The sequence below is a fragment of the Arachis hypogaea genome, chromosome 20 (assembly GCF_003086295.3).
Source record: "Arachis hypogaea cultivar Tifrunner chromosome 20, arahy.Tifrunner.gnm2.J5K5, whole genome shotgun sequence".
Lineage (NCBI taxonomy): Eukaryota > Viridiplantae > Streptophyta > Magnoliopsida > Fabales > Fabaceae > Arachis > Arachis hypogaea.
This window is the reverse complement of record NC_092055.1, coordinates 129,438,338-129,461,507: the sequence shown is the minus strand read 5'-3', so window position 1 is coordinate 129,461,507 and position 23,170 is coordinate 129,438,338. Positions and strand designations below refer to the sequence as shown.

At 38.3% G+C, this 23,170-nt stretch overlaps 1 protein-coding gene across 1 annotated transcript; it reads right to left on the bottom strand.

Moving 5' to 3' along the window:
- Nucleotides 1-17,485: 17,485 nt before the first annotated feature.
- LOC112782758 (uncharacterized) lies at nt 17,486-22,402 on the bottom strand. Its single transcript, XM_025825319.3, has 8 exons — nt 22,210-22,402; nt 20,491-21,782; nt 20,314-20,395; nt 20,088-20,154; nt 19,292-19,477; nt 19,142-19,202; nt 18,844-19,023; nt 17,486-18,253 (listed from the first exon to the last, which is right to left on the bottom strand). The coding sequence occupies exons 2-8, from the start codon at nt 21,632-21,634 to the stop codon at nt 18,027-18,029; spliced, it is 1,947 nt and encodes a 648-aa protein (XP_025681104.1). The 5' UTR covers nt 21,635-21,782; nt 22,210-22,402; the 3' UTR covers nt 17,486-18,026.
- Between the last annotated feature and the right edge of the window lie 768 nt (nt 22,403-23,170).

Here is a 23,170-nt window from a genome sequence, read left to right as displayed (position 1 = left end):
TTTAATTTTAAGTTTTTGTTTTTATTCTTTTCATTTTCGAAAAATTTTCAAAAAAATAATTTATAATTTTATTTTGTTCTTCAGAATTTTTAAGAATGAATTCTAGAGTTTCATGAGATATGTTGAATCCTGGCTGGCTGTTAAGCCATGTCTAATCTTTTGGACCGAGGTTTCACTTATCCTTAGAAGAGCTTCTTTGTCTTTCTCATCAATTTAGTTGTTGTATGTAATGTTCAACTGAAGCTTGGCTGGCCATTGGCCATGTCTAGTGTTTTGGACCGAAGCTTTCACTGAAAGCTTGGCTGGCTAGTAAGCCATGTCTAATTCCTGGACCGAAACTTTAGACTAACATTGCATGATTTCTAGAATTCTTATTAAAAATTTTGAAATCCTTATTTCTCTTTTTCCAAATAAATTTCGAAAAATCCAAATTTTTTTAAATAAAATCATAAAACCAAAAATAATTTTGTGTTTCTTGTTTGAGTCTAGTGTCAAATTGTAAGTTTGGTGTCAATTGCATCTTTTTAATTTCCTAAAAATTTTCGAAAACTCATGCATGGTGTTCTTCATGATCTTCAAATTGTTCTTGATGATCTTCTTTGTTTGATCTTTGCATTTTCATGTTTTGCGTCTTTTCTTGTTTTCCATATGCATTTTTGAATTATTAGTATCTAAAGTTTGAAAATTTCTAAGTTTGGTGTCTTGCATGTGTTTCTTTTCTTAAAAATTTTCAAAAACATGTTCTTGATGTTCATTTTGACATTCAAGGTGTTCTTGGTGTTCATTTTGACATTCAAAGTGTTCTTGCATATTTTTCTTGTTGTGATTCATAATTTTCATGTTTTGAGTCATTTTGTTGTTTTTCTCTTTCTTCATTGAAAATTCAAAAATAAAAAATATCTTTCCCTTATTCTTCTCATAAATTTTGAAAATTTGGATTGACTTAGTCAAATTTTTTTTTAAAATTCAGTTGTTTCTTATTAGTCAAGTCAAATTTTCAATTTAAAAATTCTATCTTTTTCAAATCTTTTTCAAAAATCAAATCTTTTTCATTTTTCTTTCATATTTTTCGAAAATTTTAAAAAAATTGATTTTCAAAATCTTTTTCTTATTTTTGTTTCATATTTTCGGATTTATTGCTAGCATTCAATTTTTAGATTCAAAAATTTCAAGTTGTTACTTGCCTATTAAGAAAAGTTTCAATCTTTAAATTTTAAAAACATATCTTTTTGTTTCTTGTTAGTCAAGTAATTAACTTTAATTTTAAAAATAAAATCTTTTTAAATTTCTTTCTCAAATCTTTTTCAAAATGATTTTCAATCATATCTTTTTCAAAAATCAATTTTCAAAATCTTTTCTAACTTCTTATCTTTTCAAAATTGATTTTCAAATCTTTTTCAATTAACTACTTGACTTTTTTGTTTGATTTTAAAAAGTTTTCTATTTCAATCATATCTTTTTCAAAACCACCTAACTACTTTTCTCTCTCTAACTTTGAAAATCTCTTACCACTTTTTCAAAATTCCTTTCAAATTAACTAATTGTTTTAAATTTTAATTTAATTTAATTTTATTTCTCTTTTTAAATTCCGAATTATAACTAATTTTAAAATAAAAATAAAAATATTTTTATTTAATTTTATTTAATTTTTGAATTCTTCCCCCTCTCATCTCTTTCTGTTTATTTATTTATCTACTAACAATTCTCTTCTACTCATAATTCGAACCCCCTCTTCTTCTCTGTGTTTGAATTTTTCTCTTCTCCTTCTTCTATTCTTCTCTTCTTCTACTCACATAAAGGAATCTCTATACTGTGACATAGAGGATTCCATATTTTCTTTGTAATCTTCTCTTTCATATGAGCAGGAACAAGGATAAAGGCATTCTTGTTGAAGCTGATCCTGAACCTGAAAGGACTCTGAAGAGAAAGCTAAGAGAAGCTAAAGCACAATACTCTGAAGAGGACCTAACTGAAATTTTCGAAACAGAGAAAACAGCTATGGCCGAACCCAACAACAACAATGCAAAGAAGGTGCTTGGTGATTTCACTACACCAACTTCCAATTTCTATGGAAGAAGCATCTCAATTCCTGCCATTGGAGCAAACAACTTTGAGCTTAAGCCTCAATTAGTTTCTCTAATGCAACAGAATTGCAAGTTTCATGGACTTCCATTGGAAGATCCTCATCAGTTCTTAGCTGAATTCTTGCAAATCTGTGACACTATTAAGACCAATGGAGTTGATCCCGAGGTCTACATGCTTATGCTTTTCCCTTTTGCTGTAAGAGACAGAGCTAGAACATGGTTAAATTCACAACCTAAGAAAAGCCTGAACTCTTGGGAAAAGCTGGTCAGTGCTTTCTTGGTCAAATTCTTTCCACCTCAAAAAATGAGCAAGCTTAGAGTGGAAATCCAAACCTTCAGACAGAAGGAAGGTGAGTCCCTCTATGAAGCTTGGGAAAGATATAAGCAATTGATCAAAAGGTGACATGCTTCCAGAATGGAGCATCATATGTATATTCTATGATGGTCTGTCTAAGTTGTCAAAAATGTCATTGGACCATTCTGCAGGAGGATCTTTTCATCTGAAAACCCCTGCAGAAGCTTAAAAACTCATTGAAATGGTTGCAAATAACCAGTTCATGTACACCTCTGAGAGGAATCCTGTGAACAATGGGACGCCTCAGAAAAAGGGAGTTCTTGAAATTGATACTCTGAATGCCATATTGGCTCAGAATAAAATATTGACTCAGCAAGTCAATATGATTTCTCAGAGTCTGAATGGATTGCAAGCTGCATCCAACAGTACTAAAGAAACATCTTCTAAAGAAGAAGCTTATGATCCTGAGAACCCTGCAATGGCAGAGGTGAATTACATGGGAGAACCCTATGAAAACACCTATAATCCTTCATGGAGAAATCATCCAAATTTCTCATGGAAGGACCAACAGAAGCCTCAACAAGGCTTCAATAATAATGGTGGAAGAAATAGGTTTAGCAATAGCAAGTCTTTTCCATCATCTTCTCAGCAACAGACAGAGAATTCTGAACAGAGCCATTTTGGCCTGGCAACCATAGTCTCTGATCTATCCAAGACCACACTAAGTTTCATGAATAAAACAAGGTCCTCCATTAGAAATTTGGAGGAACGGGTGGGTCAGCTGAGTAAGAAGATTACTGAAACTCCTCCCAGTACTCTCCCAAGCAATATAGAAGAAAATCCCAAGAGAGAGTGCAAGGCCATAACCATGACCAACATGGCCGAACATGGAGAGAGTGAGGAGGATGTGAGTCCCAGTGAGAAAAGCCTCATGGGACGTCCTCTGAACAGAAAGGAGTTTCCCTTTGAGGAACCAAAGGAATCTAAGGCTCATACAGAGACCATAGAGATCACATTGAACTTCCTTCTGCCATTCATGAGCTCTGATGAATATTCTTCCTCTGAAGAGGATGAAGACATCACTGAAGAGCAAGTTGCTAAGTATCTTGGAGCAATCATGAAGCTAAATGCCAAGTTATTTGGTAATAAGACTTGGGAGGATGAACCCCTTGTTCACCAATGAACTGAATGCATTAATGAGGCAGACATTACCTCAGAAGAAACTGGATCCCAAAAAATTCTTCATACCTTGTACCATAGGCACCATGACCTTTGAGAAGGCTCTATGTGACCTGGGATCAGGGATAAACCTCATGTCACTCTTTGCAATGGTGAAACTGGGAATCTTTGAGGTACAAGCTGCAAGAATCTCACTAGAGATGGCAGACAAATCAATGAAATAGGCTTATGGACTAGTAGAGGACGTCCTAGTAAAGGTTGAAGGCCTTTACATCCCTGCTGATTTTATAATCCTAGACACTGGGAAGAATGAAGATGAATCCATCATCCTTGGCAGACCCTTCCTAGCCACAGCAAAAGCTGTGATTGATGTTGACAGAGGAGAGTTGGTCCTTCAGTTGAATGAGGACTACCTTGTATTCAAGACGACTCAAGGTTCTCCTTCTGTAACCATGGAGAGGAAGCATGAAAAGCTTCTCTCAATACAGATTCAAACAAAACCCCCACATTCAAACTCTAAGTTTGGTGTTGGGAGGCCACAACCAAACTCTAAGTTTGGTATTGAGAGGCCCCAACCCTGCTCTGATTATCTGTGAGGCTCCATGAGAGCTCACTGTCAAGCTATTGACATTAAAGAAGCGCTTATTGGGAGGCAACCCAATGTTATTTAATTATATCTATTTATTTTCCATTGTTATTTTATGTTTTCTGTAGGTTGATGATCATGTGAAGTCACAAAAACAACTGAAAAATCAAAAACAGAATGAAAAACAGCATTAAAAACAGCACACCCTGGAGGATAAGCTTACTGGCGTTTAACGCCAGAAACAGGCTACAGCTTGGAGTTTAACGCCAGAAACAAGCAGCAGTCTGGCATTAAACGCCAGGATTGCACTCTAAGGGCATTTACACGCCTAAATTGAGCAGGGATGATAAGTCCTTGACCCCTCAGGATCTGTGGACCCCACAAGATCTCCACATACCCCACCTCTCTCTCTCTCTCTTCCACCTTTTTATAACACTCTTTCCCAAATACCCTTCACCAATCACCTCCATCACCCTTACCCATCACCTCTTCACCAATCACATCCATCCACTCTTTTCCAAAAACCCCACTACCTCCAAATTCAAAATCCTTTCCCTCCCAAACCCAACCCTAATACACGAAACCTAACCCTCCCCCCACCCCTATATAAACCCCTCACCACTCCTTCATTTTCACACATTACAACAACTACTTCTACCCCTTGGTCGAACCACATATCTCCCTCCATCTCCTCCATTTTCTTCTTCTTCTTCTTCTACTACTTTCTTTCTTCTTTTGCTCGAGGACGAGCAAACCTTTTAAGTTTGGTGTGGTAAAAGCATTAATTTTTATTTTTCCATAACCATTAATGGCACCTAAGGCCGGAGAAACCTCTAGAAAGAGGAAAGGAAAGGCAAAAGCTTCCACCTCCGAGTCATGGAAGATGGAGTGATTCATCTCAAAGGTCCATCAAGACCACTTCTATGATGTTGTGGCTAAGAAAAAGGTGATCTTTGAGGTCCCTTTTAAGCTCAAAAAGGGTGAATATCTGGAGATCCGACAAGAGATTAGAAGAAGAGGATGGGAAGTTCTCTCCAATCCTATTCAACAAGTCGGGATCTTAATGGTTCAAGAGTTCTATGCAAAAGCATGGATCACTAAGAACCATGATCAAAGTATGAACCCGAATCCAAAGAATTGGCTTACAATGGTTCGGGGGAAATACCTAGATTTTAGACCGGAAAATGTAAGGTTGGCGTTCAACTTGCCAATGATGCAAGAAAACGCACGCCCCTACACCAAAATGGTCAACTTTGATCAAAAGTTGGACCAAGTTCTTATGGACATATGTGTGGAAGGAGCTCAATGGAAAATTGACTCAAGAGGTAAGCCGGTTCAATTGAGAAGGCATGACCTTAAGCCTGTGGCTAGAGGATGGTTGGAGTTCATCCAACACTCTATCATTCCTACTAGCAACCGATCCGAAGTAACTGTGGATCGGGCCATCATGATCCATAGTATCATGATTGGGGAGGAAGTGGAAGTTCATGAGATTATACCTCAAGAACTCTACAAAGTGGCTGACAAGTCCTCCACTTTGGCAAGGTTAGCCTTTCCTCACCTCATTTGTCACCTCTGCAATTCGGCTGGGATTTTCATAGAGGGAGACATCCTCATTGAAGAGGACAAGCCCATCACGAAAAGAGGATGGAGCAAATAAGAGAGCCCACTCATGGACCTCAACAAGAGCATGAGAAAGTTCCTCATCATGAAACCCCTGAGATGCCTCAAGGGATGCACTTTCCTCCACAAAACTATTGGGAGCAAATTAACACCTCCCTAGGAGAATTAAGTTCCAACATGGGACAACTAAGGATGGAGCACCAAGAGCATTCTATCCTCCTCCATGAAATTAGAGAAGATCAAAGAGCTATGAGGGAGGAGCAACAAAGGCAAGGAAGATACATTGAGGAGCTAAAGCACTCCATAAGATCTTCAAGAGGAAGAACTAGCCACCATCACTAAGGTGGACCCGTTCTTTAATTTTCTTGTTCTTTATTTTTCTGTTTTTTGTTTACTATGCTCTATGTTTATTCATGTTTGTGCCTTTATTACATGATCATTAGTGTTTAAGTGTCTATGTCTTAAAGCTATGAATGTCCTATGAATCCATCACCTTTCTTAAATGAAAAATACTTTAATTACAAAAGAACAAGAAGTACATGAATTTCGAATTCATCCTTGAGATTAGTTTAATTATTTTGATGTGGTGACAATACTTTTTGTTTTCTGAATGAATGCTTGAACAGTGCATATGTCTTTTGAATTTGTTATTTATGAATGTTAAAATTGTTGGCTCTTGAAAGAATAATGAAAAAGGAGAAATGTTATTGATAATCTGAAAAATTATAAAATTGATTCTTGAAGCAAGAAAAAGCAGTGAAAAACAAGGCTTGTGAAAAAAAAAGGAGAGAAAAAGAAAAAGCAAGCAGAAAAAGCCAAGAGCTCTTTAAACCAAAAGACAAGAGCAAAAAACCAGTAACCCTTTAAACTAAAAGGCAAGGGTAAAAAGGATCCAATGCTTTGAGCATTAATAGATAGGAGGGCCCACAGGAATAAAATCCTGGCCTAAGCGGCTAAACCAAGCTGTCCCTAACCATGTGCTTGTGGCGTGAAAGTGTCAAGTGAAAAGCTTGAGACTGAGCGGTTAAAGTCGTGATCCAAAGCAAAAAGAGTGTGCTTAATAACCCTGGACACCTCTAATTGGGAACTCTAGCAAAACTGAGTCACAATCTGAAAAGGTTCACCCAGTTATGTGTCTATGGCATTTATGTCCGGTGGTAATACTGGAAAATAAAGTGTTTAGGGCCACGACCAAGACTCATAAAGTAGTTATGTTCAAGAATCAACATAATGAACTAGGAGAATCAATAACACTATCTAAGTTCTGAGTTCCTATAGATGCCAATCATTCTGAACTTCAAAGGATAAAGTGAGATACCAAAACTGTTCAGAGGCAAAAGCTATTAGTCCCGCTCATCTAATTGGAGCTAAGTTTCATTGATATTTTGGAATTTATAGTATATTCTCTTCTTTTTATCCTATTTGATTTTCAGTTGCTTGGGGACAAGCAACAATTTAAGTTTGGTGTTGTGATGAGCGGATAATTTATACGCTTTTTGGCATTATTTTTAGGTAGTTTTTAGTATGATTTAGTTAGTTTTTACTATATTTTTTTAGTTTTCAAGAAAAATTTACATTTCTAGACTTTACTATGAGTTTGTGTATTTTTCTGTGATTTCAGATATTTTCTGGCTGAAATTGAGGGACCTGAGCAAAAATATGATTCAGAGGCTAAAAAAGAACTGCAGATGCTCTTGGATTCTGACTTCCTTGCACTCGAAATGGATTTTCTAGAGTTACAGAAATTCAATTGGCGTGATCTCAATTGCGTTGGAAAGTAAACATTCTGGGCTTTCCAGAAATATATAATAGTCCATACTTTTCTTGAGTTTTGACGATGCAAACTGGCGCTTAAACGCCAACTTCCTGCCCTATTCTGGTGTTAAACGCCAGAACTGAGTTACAAGCAGGAGTTAAACGCCCAAACTGGCACCAAAGCTGGCGTTTAGCTCTAAGAAGAGTCTCTACACGTGAAAACTTCAATACTGAGTCCAAGCACACATCAAGTGGGCCCCAGAAGCGGATTTCTGCACTATCTGCATTTAGTTACTTATTTTTTGTAACCCTAGCTACTAGTTTAGTATAAAAACTAATTTTAGTGATTTATTTTATATCTTTTGATCATCTTTAGATCATATTGTACACGTTTGGAGGCTGGCCTCACGGCCATGCCTGGACCTTCGTTACTTATGTATTTTCAACGGTGGAGTTTCTACACCTCATGGATTAAGGTGTGGAGCTCTGTTGTTCCTCATAAATTAATGCAAAGTACTATTGTTTTTCTATTCAATTCAAGCTTATTCTTATTCTAAGATATTCATTCACACCCAAGAATATGATGAATGTGATAATTATGTGACACTCATCACCATTCTCACCTATGAACGCGTGCCTGACAACCACTTCCGTTCTACATGAAAAAGAGCTTGAATGTGTATCTCTTAGCCTCCTGATCGTGAGATCAGAGTCTTCGTAGTATAAGCTAGAATCAATTGGCAGCATTCTTGAGATTCAGAAAGTCTAAACCTTGTCTGTGGTATTCCAAGTAGGATCTGGGATGGGATGACTGTGACGAGCTTCAAACTCGCGAGTGTTGGGCGTAGTGACAGACGCAAAAGGATCAATGGATCCTATTCCAACATGAGTGAGAACCGACAGATGATTAGCCGTGTGGTGACAGTGCATTTGGACCATTTTCACTGAGAGGACAGATGGTAGCCATTGACAACAGTGATCCCCCAACATACAGCTTGCCATAGAAAGGAGTATGAATAATTGAATGAAGACAGTAGAAAAGCAGAGATTCAGAAGCAACAAGCATCTCCATACACTTATCTGAAATACCACCAATGAATTACATAAGTATTTCTATCTTTATTTTATATTATATTTTAATTATCAAAACCTCATAACCATTTGAATCTGCCTGACTGAGATTTACAAGATGACCATAGCTTGCTTCAAGCCGACAATCTCCGTGGGATCGACCCTTACTCACGTAAGGTTTATTACTTGGACGACCCAGTGCACTTGCTGGTTAGTTGTGCGGAGTTGTGAAAAAGAATTGAGATTATGATCATGCGTACCAAGTTGTTGGCGCAGTTGAGATCACAATTTCGTGCACCAACATGCATGAGATCACTTGGCATGTAATTTCCATATTACTCATCCAAATTTGATCTATGTCGTTAAGTATATTAGGATGGTGATTGTCGTGGTTTAGTCACGATATTAATGTGATAAAAGTTGCGGTAGTTCCATATCTAATGTATGAGACGAACTAGATTGTTAAAGTAATGAGAGAAATAGCATTCAGATGCGCGCATAAAGTTTATAAGATGTGATTATATAAAGAAAGAATATATGTCTAGCCCAAGCGGGAGATTGTTAGGAAATTATTTTAATTCCTAATTTGTTTGTGGGCAATACATATATTAATTATAATCACAAATTATGCTATTTCAAATTAAATGACTTATATGATGGTGATCTCATTTATTGTTATAAATGCTAAATTGAATAAGTCATTATTACTTTTGATTTGAAATTAAATGAGAATAAAACTAGATATTATCTTTTGTTCCTTAGATAATTATCTTTTGGATTTTAGATATATTATCTTTTGGACTTTAGATACTATTTTATTTGGGCTTTAGGGTTTAATGGGTGCCATGCTCAAATATAAATAGGCCTTCAGGATTTCGGTCCCCAATATACCAAAGCCGCCTTTGTTACTCTTTCCCCATCAAAAGAGTTACGATTCAGCCTCCTAGGAATACAGAAGGCTTTGGTTGAGGAAGACCGAAAGAACCACAAGATCCAAATTCTTCCATCAATTTCTGACTCTTACGAGTAAAGGTACACTTCCGCATTATGTTATATGTTTGGTGATTCAATATGGATGATCTTGGTTATTGAAATTAATTTATTTCAACACCAGGAAGTACCCACTCTCTACTAAATGACCTCAACCACTTGTACCACACCTGCCATGTTACCTCACAACGAAGAAATAAATGCTCAGCAAATTCTATTTTCTTGGTACACAGTACACACATACTATCACTTAGAATGTTAACTCCTAATTTAGTCAACCTCTCCTTTGCGTTAACTCTACCAACTAGCACAAACCACCCAAAAAGCTCAATTCTCGGAGGTACGAAACCTTTCCCAAGGGAACTCGTGAAGCTATAGCTCGTGATCTTAGCTGTCAGTGTCTCCGATTGTATGGCCTGCACAACAGAGCTAGTAGAAAAAACACCTTTATTTTCAAACTTCCACACCACATTGTCCTCCCGACCAGATGACAACTTCACTGGCCTTAACCTCTCATGAAGCTGATGGACAAGTTCCAGCTCCCATTGGAACAACTCCCTCCTCCATTGAAAATTCCACATCCATTCTAGCCCATCCCAAAATCCACAATCCCCAATGACAAATTCTTGCTGGCTTGAAATAGAGAAGAGTCTTGGAAAACTCACTTTCAGAGCACCACCTTGAACCCATTTATCTTCCAAAAACTGGGTTTTCATACCATTGCCTACTTTCATCGCCAGCCCACTAACCACTTTATCTCGAATCTGTGGTTCTTTGATATTCAGCTGACATATGTCTTTCCAAGGCCCTCCTTTTACTGGTAAAGGCTGAGTTGCTAGCATTACATCCGGGTTCAACTTGTTGCATGAACAAATAATCTTCTTCCACAACGGGCAATCCTCCTTTGGAAACCGCCACCACCACTTAAACAGGAGCGCTGTGTTTCTCAGCACTGCATCACCAACCCCCAAGCCCCCAACCTTTTTTGGAGCCTGGACCAGCTCCCACTTGACCAAAGGTATACCATAGTTACCGTTCTCCTTGCACCACATAAAGTTCCTTTGTAAAGCAATCAGCTTGTCCGCCACCGCCTTCGGCATCTTGTACAGACTTAGGTAATATATGGGGAGGCTATTCAGGACAGATTTGATAAGGACAAGCTTACCTGATTTATTCAAAACATTCGCTTTCCATAAGCTAAGCTTCCGTTCCACCTTATTGATGATTGGTTTCCAAGTCTTCACCAGGCGCGGATTCGCTCCCAGAGAAATCCCTAAGTATCTAACCGATAGAGCGGCTTGCTGGCATCCCAGTAGTCCACACACATGATCAATCCATCCTTGCTCACAGTTCACCGATATCAAATTCGATTTATCAAAATTGATGCTCAGCCCAGACATCAACTCAAAACACCGCAACAGTCTCTTATAGTTTACAATTGTTTCAGTCACCGACGGGCAGAATAAAATGGTGTCATCCGCAAATTATAAGTGCGAGAGTTTAATATGATCTCCCCTTACCAGCAGCGGAGCAATGCGCCCGTTCCTGACAGCTTTCCCCAACATCCTATGCAAAACATCGACAACTAGCACAAACAGAAGTGGAGAAAGTGGGTCCCCTTGTCTTAGTCCCCTCTCCATCTTGAATGGCTTGGATGGTGACCCGTTTACCAGGACTGCCATAGTAGCCGTAGTAACACACTCCTTGACCCAATTTCTCCACCTTTGGCCGAAGCCCATTTTCTGAAGCACAATATCAACAAAACTCCATCTTACTCTGTCATAAGCTTTTTGAAAATCCAATTTGATAATAGCCGCTGTCTTTTTCTGAGTCTTCAGCCAATGAACCGTCTCACAAGCTATGAGTGCACCATCATGAATTTTCCTACCCTTTACAAACGCAGTCTGAGTCTCTCTGACCAACCCCGGCATCATAGATCGCATTCTTCTCACCAACACCTTCGAAATTACTTTACACACACACCCCACCATACTGATCGGCCGAAAATCCTTCACCTTCTTTGCACCTTCAAACTTTGGGGCTAGTGTCACCCACAATACATTCACATCCGTTGGCAACTTAGCACTTTGAAAGAACCCCAGCACCGCTGCAATGAATTCCGGCCCAATGTCCTCCCAGCATTTCTTTATAAAGTTCATGTTATACCCATCACTTCCTGGAGCTTTTGAAGATTCGCAGTCCCACACTGCCTCCTTGATTTCCATCTCCGACGACATCACTTCCAGTGCTTCAGCCTCATCCCTATGGATATGCTTCACTAAGCCATCCCGGACTCCAATCCTCAGAGCATATTCCTGTCTATATAAATCCTTGTAGAACCCTCGAATTGAACCTTTTATTCTCGCCTGATTCCGCACAAGTCTTCCATGTATCATCAAGGCATCGATTCTGTTATTCCGTCTTCTGGCCGAGGCAATGTTATTAAAGTATCTGGTATTCTTATCCATGTTTGCAGCATGCTTGGACCGAGACATTTGTTTCCAGTGGATTTCCTTCCTAATGTACCATTTTTCACAAAAGCTCACCAGTGCCTTCCTTCTAGCCTCCGTTGTACCATCATAAATCCCATCACTAGCTAAATTATCCAGCCTGGTAATCTCTTCCTCAAACCTCATGAGTCTCTTATCCATGTCCCGGAAGTTATCCTTGTGCCATTGCCGCAATGGTACGATTAAAGCCCTCAGTTTACACGTGAACCGCGCTTCTCCCGAGCTTCTCCATTCATTCTTCGTCATTCTCAGAAATCCCTCATGCGTAAACTAGGAATCCAGACTTCTGAATGGTCTAGGGCCCCCTCCTAATCTTATACCTTCCAAGATCAACGGACAGTGATCGGACAACCCCCTTGGGCCACCTTTTAGCCGAATATCTGGAAACTTCTCATTCCATTCAACATTGACCAGAACCCTATCAATCCGACTACAGGATCTACCCCGAAACCATGTATACTTTCTATCAGTAAGAGGTAAATCCATCAACTGCATGTCATGCACCTAGCTCTTAAACTCTTCCAATGATGCCGGCAAGCTAGTAACTTCTTTGCGATCCTCAACTTGTAAAATTTCATTAAAGTCCCCTAAAAAGCAGAACGGAACCTGACACAAACCCGCCACATAGCTCAGTTCTTCCCACATCCCTCTCTTTGCCTCCCTCCCATGCGCCCCGTACACCAAACAAAAAGTACAAAGGAAGTTAGTCCTTGTTAAAACTCCTTCAACGCATAGCCACCACTCACCTTTATAGCTGTTATGTACTTTAAACACTCCATCATCCCAAATCAATAACAGACTCCTAGCCGTCCCTATAGACTCCACAAACTCCCAACCAGTAGTACTAATTCCCCAAAGCCTTGCAACATCATATTTAGTAAGCACTTCTCTTTTTGTTTCAAGCAGTCCTAACATGTTCAAGTTATATTTTTTCTTCAAAGATTTCACCATGCTCAATTTTCCGTCCCCCCTCAACCCCTTAATGTTCCAACAGCTCACAATCATTTAAACAAATTTTTACTCACTTTATTTTGATTTTTTGGCCGACTCCTTTTCGCCTTTTCTTTTTGCTTTGTCAGTCTTCTCTTCGCCGCTATTTCCTCATTTTGTGCTTGCAAAATCCCCATAATATATTCTTTTTCATTGTATAAAACAGCATCCGATTCCACTGCCAGTGCCCAGGTTGCTTGACTTTCCTGGATTTGCTCTTTCTACGTCCCCTTGTACTCCTCGCCCTCTGAATTATGCCCTGTTTCCATTTCAGACCCTGCTCCTACCCCCAAGGGATCACCACCGTCAGCCACATCCTTCATGTCGCTCTTTGTTCTGTCGTTTGCTACCGAGGTCCTATCCTTCCCGGTTTGACATCTCAGGCTCACTTGGGACCTATCACAGTGGAGTCTGTCCGCAATTCCCCTGTCCTGCACCACTTGTTCCTGCCGTCGTACTGCCTCTCCGGCATTCGTCTCCCCCTGCGACACCCTTCCACAATCGGGCTCAACAGCCTCCTCCGCGATCGGTTCTGCTCCCTCCATATCCTCCTCCAAGTCCTGAGTCCCAGCCACCAGAGATCTCCAAGCATTGTGTATCACCCCTCCCGACGCAGTAGCAACCTTTTCTGGGTACCTTGGCCAGCCTCGCTTGCCATCCAAGGGCGCTGCTGCAATCAGATCTCGTGTAGCCCTCAGGATCCTCGGTTGAACCGACCCACCCGTGCTTCCAATGGAGAGAGGTCCAGGAATCGTTCCAGCCAGTATACAACCCTGGCCCAACCCAGCATCTGTCCCAATCACCAGGGGCTCTTCGTAAGCGTCCCGCAGCCCATATCCTCCCTGATTTGCTGTTGGGCCAATTGGAGGCAAGCCCAAAACGCACCCCTCACCCCTCTCAGCCTGGTAACACACCAGATGGCCCACATTATACATACCATACGGTCTATCAGACGCTGCAGGAACCCCCCACATACCTGCGTGATCGTTTTCTCCGACTCCCCCTCATTAATCACCTCAAATCTCTTAGAATCCGCTTCCCCATCGTCCTTGGTACCACTAACTGAATCTGGTACATGCGTATCCTTTTTGAAATTCAAATAATCAATGTTAACATCATTCAAAAGCACATCATTAATTCCTATTCTGTCCTCCCCATGTACAGCCACCGTAGCCCTACCGTCAACCAATTCCGCCGCCGGATCCCAATTTCCCGCCACCTTCGTAAGGACCTTGCCAGGGGCATCGGAAACTACATTCTCAGCACAGACTATGCGGCTCCTCTCCACACTGTCCGCCCCACAGACCTGGGAGCCCACCTCCTTCACAAAAACCCCAAACACAGAATTCCTAACAGTAATTTGCATCCACTCTCGAATTACATCAAATACCCCCGTCTCAACTTGAATCCTTCCAGCTGTAAACGATGCTCCTTCTCCTGTCGTTACGTCACACTGAAGCACGTCGCCCCACTGCCCTCCTATTTTTTTAAATGTTTCCGGCGACCATGCATGTAAAGGTATTCCGTAGCACTCCAACCACACTCTTCGAGTGTTACAGCGTTCCGACTCCTCCCAACGCCAGATCCTATAGAAGAATTGCAACAAAGTATCCATTTTGAATGTAAACGCTTCGTCAGCATGCTGCACAGTATCAAATATTAACAGCACTTTGGACGCTCCGATCTCCCTAACGTCCACAATGTGAGACATATTTTTACACACCATCTTCTTCACCGATCTTAGGTCAAAAGGGTTCAAGGTTTTTCCCACTAAACTCCTCACCAACCAATCCATATTTGCTGCGAGTATTGGCACATCAATTCGTTTCATATCTCCATTCCCCGTTATGGTTGCCTTATGGTCTCGCACTGGCTGTTCCTCAATGACTTGGTCAGCAGCAACGCCTTTCCCATGATAGGAACCCTCTGGTCCTCCTCCATGCTGACTCTTGAGGTCCATCTGCACCGGTCCTCCCCTCGTCTGAGATTGTCTTCTAAACTTAGCTTCTCCGTCAGTAATTACCTTTTGTCGTGTAACGAACAAAGGCAAAAAGATAAATCATTCCACTCTTCCGTTTTCGGCCAAGATAGATGTCGTTAATTCTTCCCGTCCAACAAAACAAGTGATACAATTCTCTCCTTGAGATATCCTCTGGTAGATTATCCACAAACTCAAAGAACGAATCCTTTTCCAATCTTTGATATTCCTCCCAATTTCAAATCCTAGGATCCTTTGCTTGTGGGTGTACACCCCTAGTTCCACCCCTCTAGAGTTCCCCCCTCTCATTAGTACCTATGATTATTTGTTTTTAAAATAATATAAAATTAAAATAAATAAAATTATTTAAATATTTTTATTAAACAAAAAATATAAAAACAAAATAAGCCCTAATCACCCCCCTTTCTTTTTTTCTTTTTTTTTCCTCTTCTCCTTCCCTTTGAGAATCATCATCATCATAAGAAAATAAGTAAAATTCTTTTTCGACCCCTATTCTTTTTTAATTTAGACAATCTGCACCTTAAAATTAAAAATGATAATTCATCCCTTATTCTTTCTTTTTGTTAGACGCATGAACCCCTATCTTTCCTTTTCATTAAACCCATGAGTATTTTGTAAGAATTTTCGACAAAAGATGATGAAAAATGCTTACATATGACGTAACTTGTATGATCTAACTTTTATCAGTCCTACATGAATGATAGCCATTCGATTGGAATTATTTAGTTCCTACATAATCATCAAAATGATGTCCCAATCAAATGGTTATCATCCCTTTGCAGCGTTATTTTGATGACTGTATAGGCAATAAACAGTCCCAATCAAATGGTTATCATTTATGTAGAACAGGTGAAGGCCAAATCATATAAGCTAACGTCATACGTAAGTATTTTCTGCCACTTTTTACCAGAGATTCTCATAAAAGGGCTCATGCGTCTAACAAAAAGGAAGGATCGGATAGGAGACGGATTATCATTTTTCAATCATTAAAGTATAGGTTGTCTAAATTGAAAAAAAAAATCGAAAAAAGATTTTACTCTAAGATAATCACCAGAATGAAGTTGCAGCACCCGCTCCCAACTTCGGATGGCTCCATTCCCTCGCTGACACCACCAAAGGAGGATATTCTTTCGCCACCGTCTCGAAATCCTCCCCCTTCTTTGCATTCCTCTCTTTGCAGCAATCTCCTCCAATGAGTCTCTTCCACAACAGGAGCCGTTCCTCCCCCTCCCTTCCCTTCTCTCTCTTCGACAATGACAACGACCCTTAACCTTGTCAGCGTCATCTCTTTTTTCTTTATATTCTTTGGTGTATCTCTTCTCTCCCGATATTGCTTAGTTTAAGTCATGAAAATATTCAGTATATTTTTTGTTAAATTTAAAATTTAAAAAGTTAAATAAAAATATTTTTTTTAAAAAATATTATTAAAATTTTAGTCTCTATATTTAAAATTTTAATCTTTAATTTTTATTTTTTAAAAATATTAAAGAGACTGAAATTTTAATTTTAATTTCCAAAAATCAAACACAAGTCTCAGTCTTCCATGTCAATTCTAGCTTTTAAAAATAAATGCTACCTACATGACTAGAATTGAGAGAAGCCTAGAAATAATGTTGTTACTTTTGTTTTTCAAGCAATAGGTATAGTAAAGTTAATTAGGAGTTAGTCTTAGAAATATAATAGAATGTATACTTAAGCAATCATAATTATTGAATAAAATATTGATTAAAAAATGAGCTATCAATTTAAGTTATATGATTAACATTTTATTTAAGTTGTAATAATCACTGCCGACTTGTTGAGTTTCTAAATCATTTTCAATGTTTTGATGCTAATGACGAGAGAGTTAAGAGATCAAAACCTCAAAACTTTTTTCATCTGCACACACCCATTGCATGAGTCAATACTCAATACTGAATTCTAGTTTGGACTTATGGGCCTTTTACTTTTTTGTTTTTTCTTTTGTTTTTTTAAAGATATTAGATGAGCTTTTTATTGATTGGGATAATTCAAAACTTTGTGGTCCAAAGCAAAAGATGCTTGTTGTTGAGTGTTGACCGAAACATTAAAACAGCAATATTGTTGATAATAAATGAATTGCACCTTTCTTTTTTAAATTAATTTTTATTTAAATAGTTGCATGCAGATGGAAATCAGAAGCATTGAATGGTTGGTGGGTGATGTATTCCTACATGCTGCATGATATTATGTCAACACTATGAAGCACATGCAATCTTATTCATGACTTGCACTTGCCAAAAATAAATGGTGGTTGGGTTACAACTTACAACATACGTGTTCAATTATTATCACTAACCATTAAAAAAAAAAAAACATTAATAAGTACTCACATGAAGAGGGATAATAGAAAAATAAAGTAAAATAAAATTCTGGGACATGGAATGGCAAAAGTAGCTCATTTAATTTTGTTGCCCTATAATCACAATGCCATTATAACTTGGCTCATGACAACCCTTAGGCCTCTGCTTTACATCTTGAAAGCATTAATAAACAAGTTTCTTGAAACTACAAAAAGTGCACAAAAATGCATGGAAACTAATATAACAACTCAATCACCTAAAAATTACAGCAAAGAATTTAGTTTCAATGGAACAGTAATCAGCATGATGCTAACAACAATAATCAGGGCTTCAGGACCCAGATAATAGATCGAGACCCAAAGCGCAGAAATTTTGAGTGAACCAAAGAAGATATGCAGCAGCAGGCAGCAGGCAGCAGGCAGCAGCAGCACAATGCAAAGGAGGTGCACGGTGGCTTGATGTGCACAAAGAATAGCGATGGGTCATTTGGCAACATGGCGAGTGGTTTCTCGCAAAGGCAGACAACATTCACCATGACACCAGCCGGTGCAGGGATTCTTTAAGGGGAACAGTGCAGCCGGCGGCTTTGGAATTTTCAGCTGTGGTTTGTGTGGTGACCAGCATTAAGGAAGCATTGCCGCAGTGGCTGTGGAAGGAAGTGGCACTGGATCAGTCAATTGTAGTGGATCTCGGGTAGTGGGAGGTGGTGGCGCCTTGGTCAACTGTGGATCATCGGTGGCGCTAGCAACAAGTGTTGTGGGCTCTTGTGGAGGATCACCGGCAGCAGGAAGCAAATGGACAGTATTTTCGCCTGTTACGGTGGAGCTCTGCAATTGTCCCCTAGACATAGCTGCAGCAACCAGATTTAGAGCAAATTCTAAACAGGAACGACAACAACAACGGTATTTGCTAAACAGTCCCTGCCATTCTAGCTATAGAGTTTCAATTGGAGCATCATAAATTATCGACATCATTGATACTAGCGACACATTTCACTCGAATTAAGCTAGTAATGTATGACCAAGAGGAATAATGGCAAGGCATGGTTTTGATGAAAAGTAATTTCCTTTCACTATGAATGTTCAAAAAATTCATTACCAATAACACCAGAATCCAATCCCCACTGGGAAAGATCAGCTACATGGATCAACTGACGTTATTGTATTGTGCCTTATCATGGAAAGTTGTAAACTCAATAACTGAATAAAGCGATTTTCAAAACATTCATCCACTGAGTAAAACTCGTTAACAAGAGTTGAAATATGACGAAGAAAAACTATATTCCTAACCTTACAAGGAGTACAAATAACTAATCTTATTTCGGACATCTTTCTAAAGCAACACCCAACAGCATTTCAACCATCGAAGTGACTTAATATTAAAGTAAACCATGCATGCCAAATGAATCAATATGACAAGAATAATCTCAGCCACATTTACCCCGCATCTGAGCAGCAATTTTGTTGCGTTTAACTGCTTCAATAACTTTGCGATAGAAATTCCAAGACCGGTGTGTTTCGGTTATGGCCTCTTGGCCAAATGGATGTGATGCCACATACTCTTGAACATTCTCAGCCCCAGCCAGCCCTTCAAGGTACATATGAAGATCACTTCCCAGCCCTGTGATGTATCATTAATTTGAAAGAAGACTCAATATATTTATCAATGGAGAAGCATAAGAAGAGAAAATATAAAAGGATGTGAAAAGGAGAGGGAAATGGGCAGAAGCATGTCTCACCTAATGATGTGTCATCAACATCATCAAAATGGTAAGGATTGGGAAATATTGCTGTGTTCCTCTGAAAATAATTTGCATAAGAAAATTAACAGAACACCAACAAAAAAGAAAGCTTATTGAAATAAACGAAAACCAAAGAACAAAACTTACAGGATTCAGTAATGCTTTGTAAGGGGAGTCATCCAACAATAATGTGTTTGACTCATTAAACTCTCCCTTCTTCCATGGAAGACTGGCATCCACTTTTTCCCATAACTTTCGAAGTTCCTTGAACACAATTGGCTTGCCTTTGTCCTCAAGGGTACAAGATCCTGTTTTCGTACAGTGGGACTGATCCTATATGATAAAACAATATAGAAAGATTGAATGCCATCTAAAGAAATTTCAAATAGGACTGAAGTTCCATTATGGCCAAGAGTGAAATACTTATATTGTTACAAAATAATACTACTGCAGATTCTCTGACAAGCTGGCTCTATGGGATAGGATTAGAACCACCAATTTGGTGTAAAGTTCATGGCCTTTAAAATCTTTTTGCTTTGTTTTTGTATAGGGGACTCTTATCCTCCAATGTTGTATTATCATTTTCCTCATCCACCCCCCCCCCCCCCCCAAAAAAAAAAAAAAAAACCAGAAACCCAAAAATAACCCTAGAAATATAATAATAATTCAGTGATAAAAACTAAGAAAAGAAAAGAAACTATTAGTTCTGTGGAATATCCTCCACAAGGGAAGACATGCAAGTTAGCGAAGTATACTGCAGAGATGTGAGATATTAACCAACAATGCAAGGAATGACTAATGCTAGTAAACGTAAAAGCTAAAAATGTTCATCCGGTACGATTTGATAGAAGATGCATTACAACTATGTTAAGAAATTATTCATAATTGACTTGTTTGTTAAATCAAAAGCACCTAAAAATTGTACTTTTGGAGAATAGATTACCCATCGAAAGAGCAGTTTGGATGCTGATTCCCCAAAAATTTTGTTGACTGCTGTACCAAGCTTTTTCCTGCCAATAATTTCATACAATTATCAAGACAGCATAAAGAATTTATGAAGCCCACTTTTTCTAATGCTGAAATGCAACCAACCCGTTCATAACGAACCCCTATTTCAAACGAATAAACATATGCAACAAGATAAGAACAGTCATGGAATGGCAAAATACTTCTTTCTAGATGACCAAACACCCACATGAAACCTGTCAAGACAAAACTGTATAAACTCATCACAGAAGGGCCTCTTGAAAACTGCAGAGAGCAAAGCCCACATGTCAGTCAAATTCATATGACACAATACACATAAATTAACATAAATAAAGAATCATGATTTTTGATCTTTGCACCTTTTATCGACCCTTTTCTTCCCCCATAAATTTTAAAATCCGGACTTTTACTTCCTTGAGGAACCTTTTTGGCAAAGTCAGCTAGAAGTCCATTCATATCAAGGATAAGAAGCTTATTCTTTGAGTTGTAGGACCGGCTTATGTCTTGAACAACATGCTCCCCATTGGTGTTTTCCGCTTCCTTTATTGGTATATGCTGATCCCCCTTGTCATTGTCTTGCTGACAAATATTTGTCTCTGCACAAGATTTTCCTCTTATAGAATCAGTGGACCCAAATTGAATTGGATGTTCTGAAGGCATATGCAAGGCAGGTGTACAAAATTTTGATGAAAAGGTATCTTTTGGCACATCATTAGTGTTAACAATGCTTTCAAGAGCATTATATTTTGTCTTCTGCCGTTTCCTTCTTTTGTTTCTCTTCTTAGAACTACATTCTACAATATCTTGGGAGCCTAAAGGATTAGGTAAAGCTGGGGATATGTTTAACGAATCCTCTGCGGTATCATCAATCTTCTGAGAATTCTTATCCAGTGAAGCACGAGGGCCTTTATCTTCAACAGCTTTTTCTTGTTTCTTCTTCTTTCTCTTCCTTTTCCGCTTCGATGATGAACTTACATCCTCTCTAGTAGCATCAATATTAGAAAATTCATTATCCATATCAGTATTTGGAGTAGATTTACCAAGTGAAACATCAGGACCTTGATCTTTATGCTCAACAGCTTCAACCGGTTTCTTCTCCTTTCTTTCCCTTTTCGGCTTCGGTGATGAATTTATCTTCTCAGAAGGGGCATCAGTCTGTGGCGAACAATTATCCAGCGAAACATTAGGACCTTTGTTTTTAGGATCAACATTTTTACATAGCAATGAATCTACCTCCTTTACAGTAGTATCTTTCTTCACAGAAGAAATATCCACTGAAAACTGATAACCTTTATGCTCAGCAGCTTCACCTTGTTTCTTCTCTTTCTTTCTCCACCTTTTCCGATCCCGTGATGGATTGATTTCTTTTGCAGTAGTATCATTCTTCACAGAAGAATGTTCAGCAGCTTCACCTTGTTCCTTTTCCTTTCCTTCCAGACTCTGCTTGGATGGTAATTTTAATTCCTCCATAGTAGCACTAGTCTTTAGAGGAGAATCAACCATCGAACAAGGACGACAACTTTATGTTAAACGGTTTTATCTAGTCTCTTCTTTCTCTCACAACTCAGCTTCTCTGATAAATTTATCCCCTTTGAACTTATCAGTACCTCCCAAACTGGCTATTGCAGGAACCTCATATACAAATCCATGACTGCATCCACAAATCAAATTAATCAATAATCTTTCTCCAGAAATCACGAGATACCACCTAAAGCAGTAAAGAATTCGATGCACCTTTCTCCGGAAATATATATGTTCAGGGTTGTTTACATTTCACAAATCACAAACGGTACATTCAAATGCTCATTGTTCATATTCATTGGAAACAAAACTTTGCAACAGTTCTCCTAGTAATTTTTCTAGCACATTAAGCCAACCAAATTGTGTCCAAAGTAGTGCATTACATACATAAAAAATACTTCAAATTTGAATTGAGTTTGTGACATTCTATCTCCACAACACAATGTATCCAATGAAACATATCTTAGTTCATTTCAGCATTTCACCATTCTTAAAAAAATAGAGGTTTGTAATGTCGAATGCAATTGAAGCAGCAGGAAGGAATGAAAGTAAAGTACCTGAATTGACGAACGACAACTCTGATTCCGATTCAACAGGATTCTCTGTGAGAGAGAGAGAGAGAGAGAGAAAAAAATCAGAGAAGTTTCCCTTGCGGGTTTAGGGTTACCAGTTAGGCAGTTACCACATACCAGTTGCCGCCGTATTATTATTAAAAAAAAAAAACAAAAATACTATTTATAGACTAAAATCAAATAATAAAATGAGCTACTAATATATACATATGTATTTTAATTTATTTTTAATATATATTTATATTTTAATATATATTTTATATTTGTGGTTGATTTTAATGGTTAATTTTAGTGTACACGTGACTTACTAAAAAATTGTGATAAGATCTCTGAGGTTTGTTTAATTTTTGTTAACTGTATCTAAATTTTAATATTTAAAAAAAAATTGACTAAAGACTAAAGAAAATATTAGTTACCTAGACTTTTTCAATAATAAATTATCAAATAAATTTTTAAAATTTTTTTGATAAATTTCTGAATTTTTAAATAAATAAATATATTATGTACATTCTAAAAAATTATACAAACAAATTTAAAAATCTTAAAAAACTATAACGCTTAATACAATTCATCTTTTTTTTTAGCATTTCATATAATAAATTATAATTTATATAAGTCTTGAAAAAGTATAAAACCAATCCTAATGCACTTTGAAAAAAAATTAAAGAATGCTCCATTTTTTAAATTCTAAAATCTAAATTATAAATTTTAAATTCTTTTTTTTTATGTATAATGGGCCCAAAGCCCAGGACAAATAAGGATCACAGCTAACGCTTCTGGAGAATTTCATTCTACTCCTATCAGCAAGCACATGATGTGCGACCATGACAGGGGGAAGCTTGAAGCAATGAACTCTAGCTTCTTGTTCTTGCCCTACCTTAGCAAGAGCATCTGTGCATAAATTTGTCTCCCGGTAGATATGACGGACAACGGCGCTCTCTAAGCC

Bases quoted from the DNA above. Each gene is read 5' to 3' on its own strand.
- LOC112782758 (XM_025825319.3), bottom strand. From the start codon at position 21,634: ATGGTTGATTCTCCTCTAAAGACTAGTGCTACTATGGAGGAATTAAAA. The intron at 20,396-20,490 runs GTGCAAAGATCA...TGCTCTCTGCAG, and splicing joins AAGAAAAGGGTCGATAAAAG to TTTTCAAGAGGCCCTTCTGT. The intron at 19,203-19,291 runs GTAAGTTTTGTT...AATTATTTTCAG, and splicing joins ACAAAGCATTACTGAATCCT to AGGAACACAGCAATATTTCC.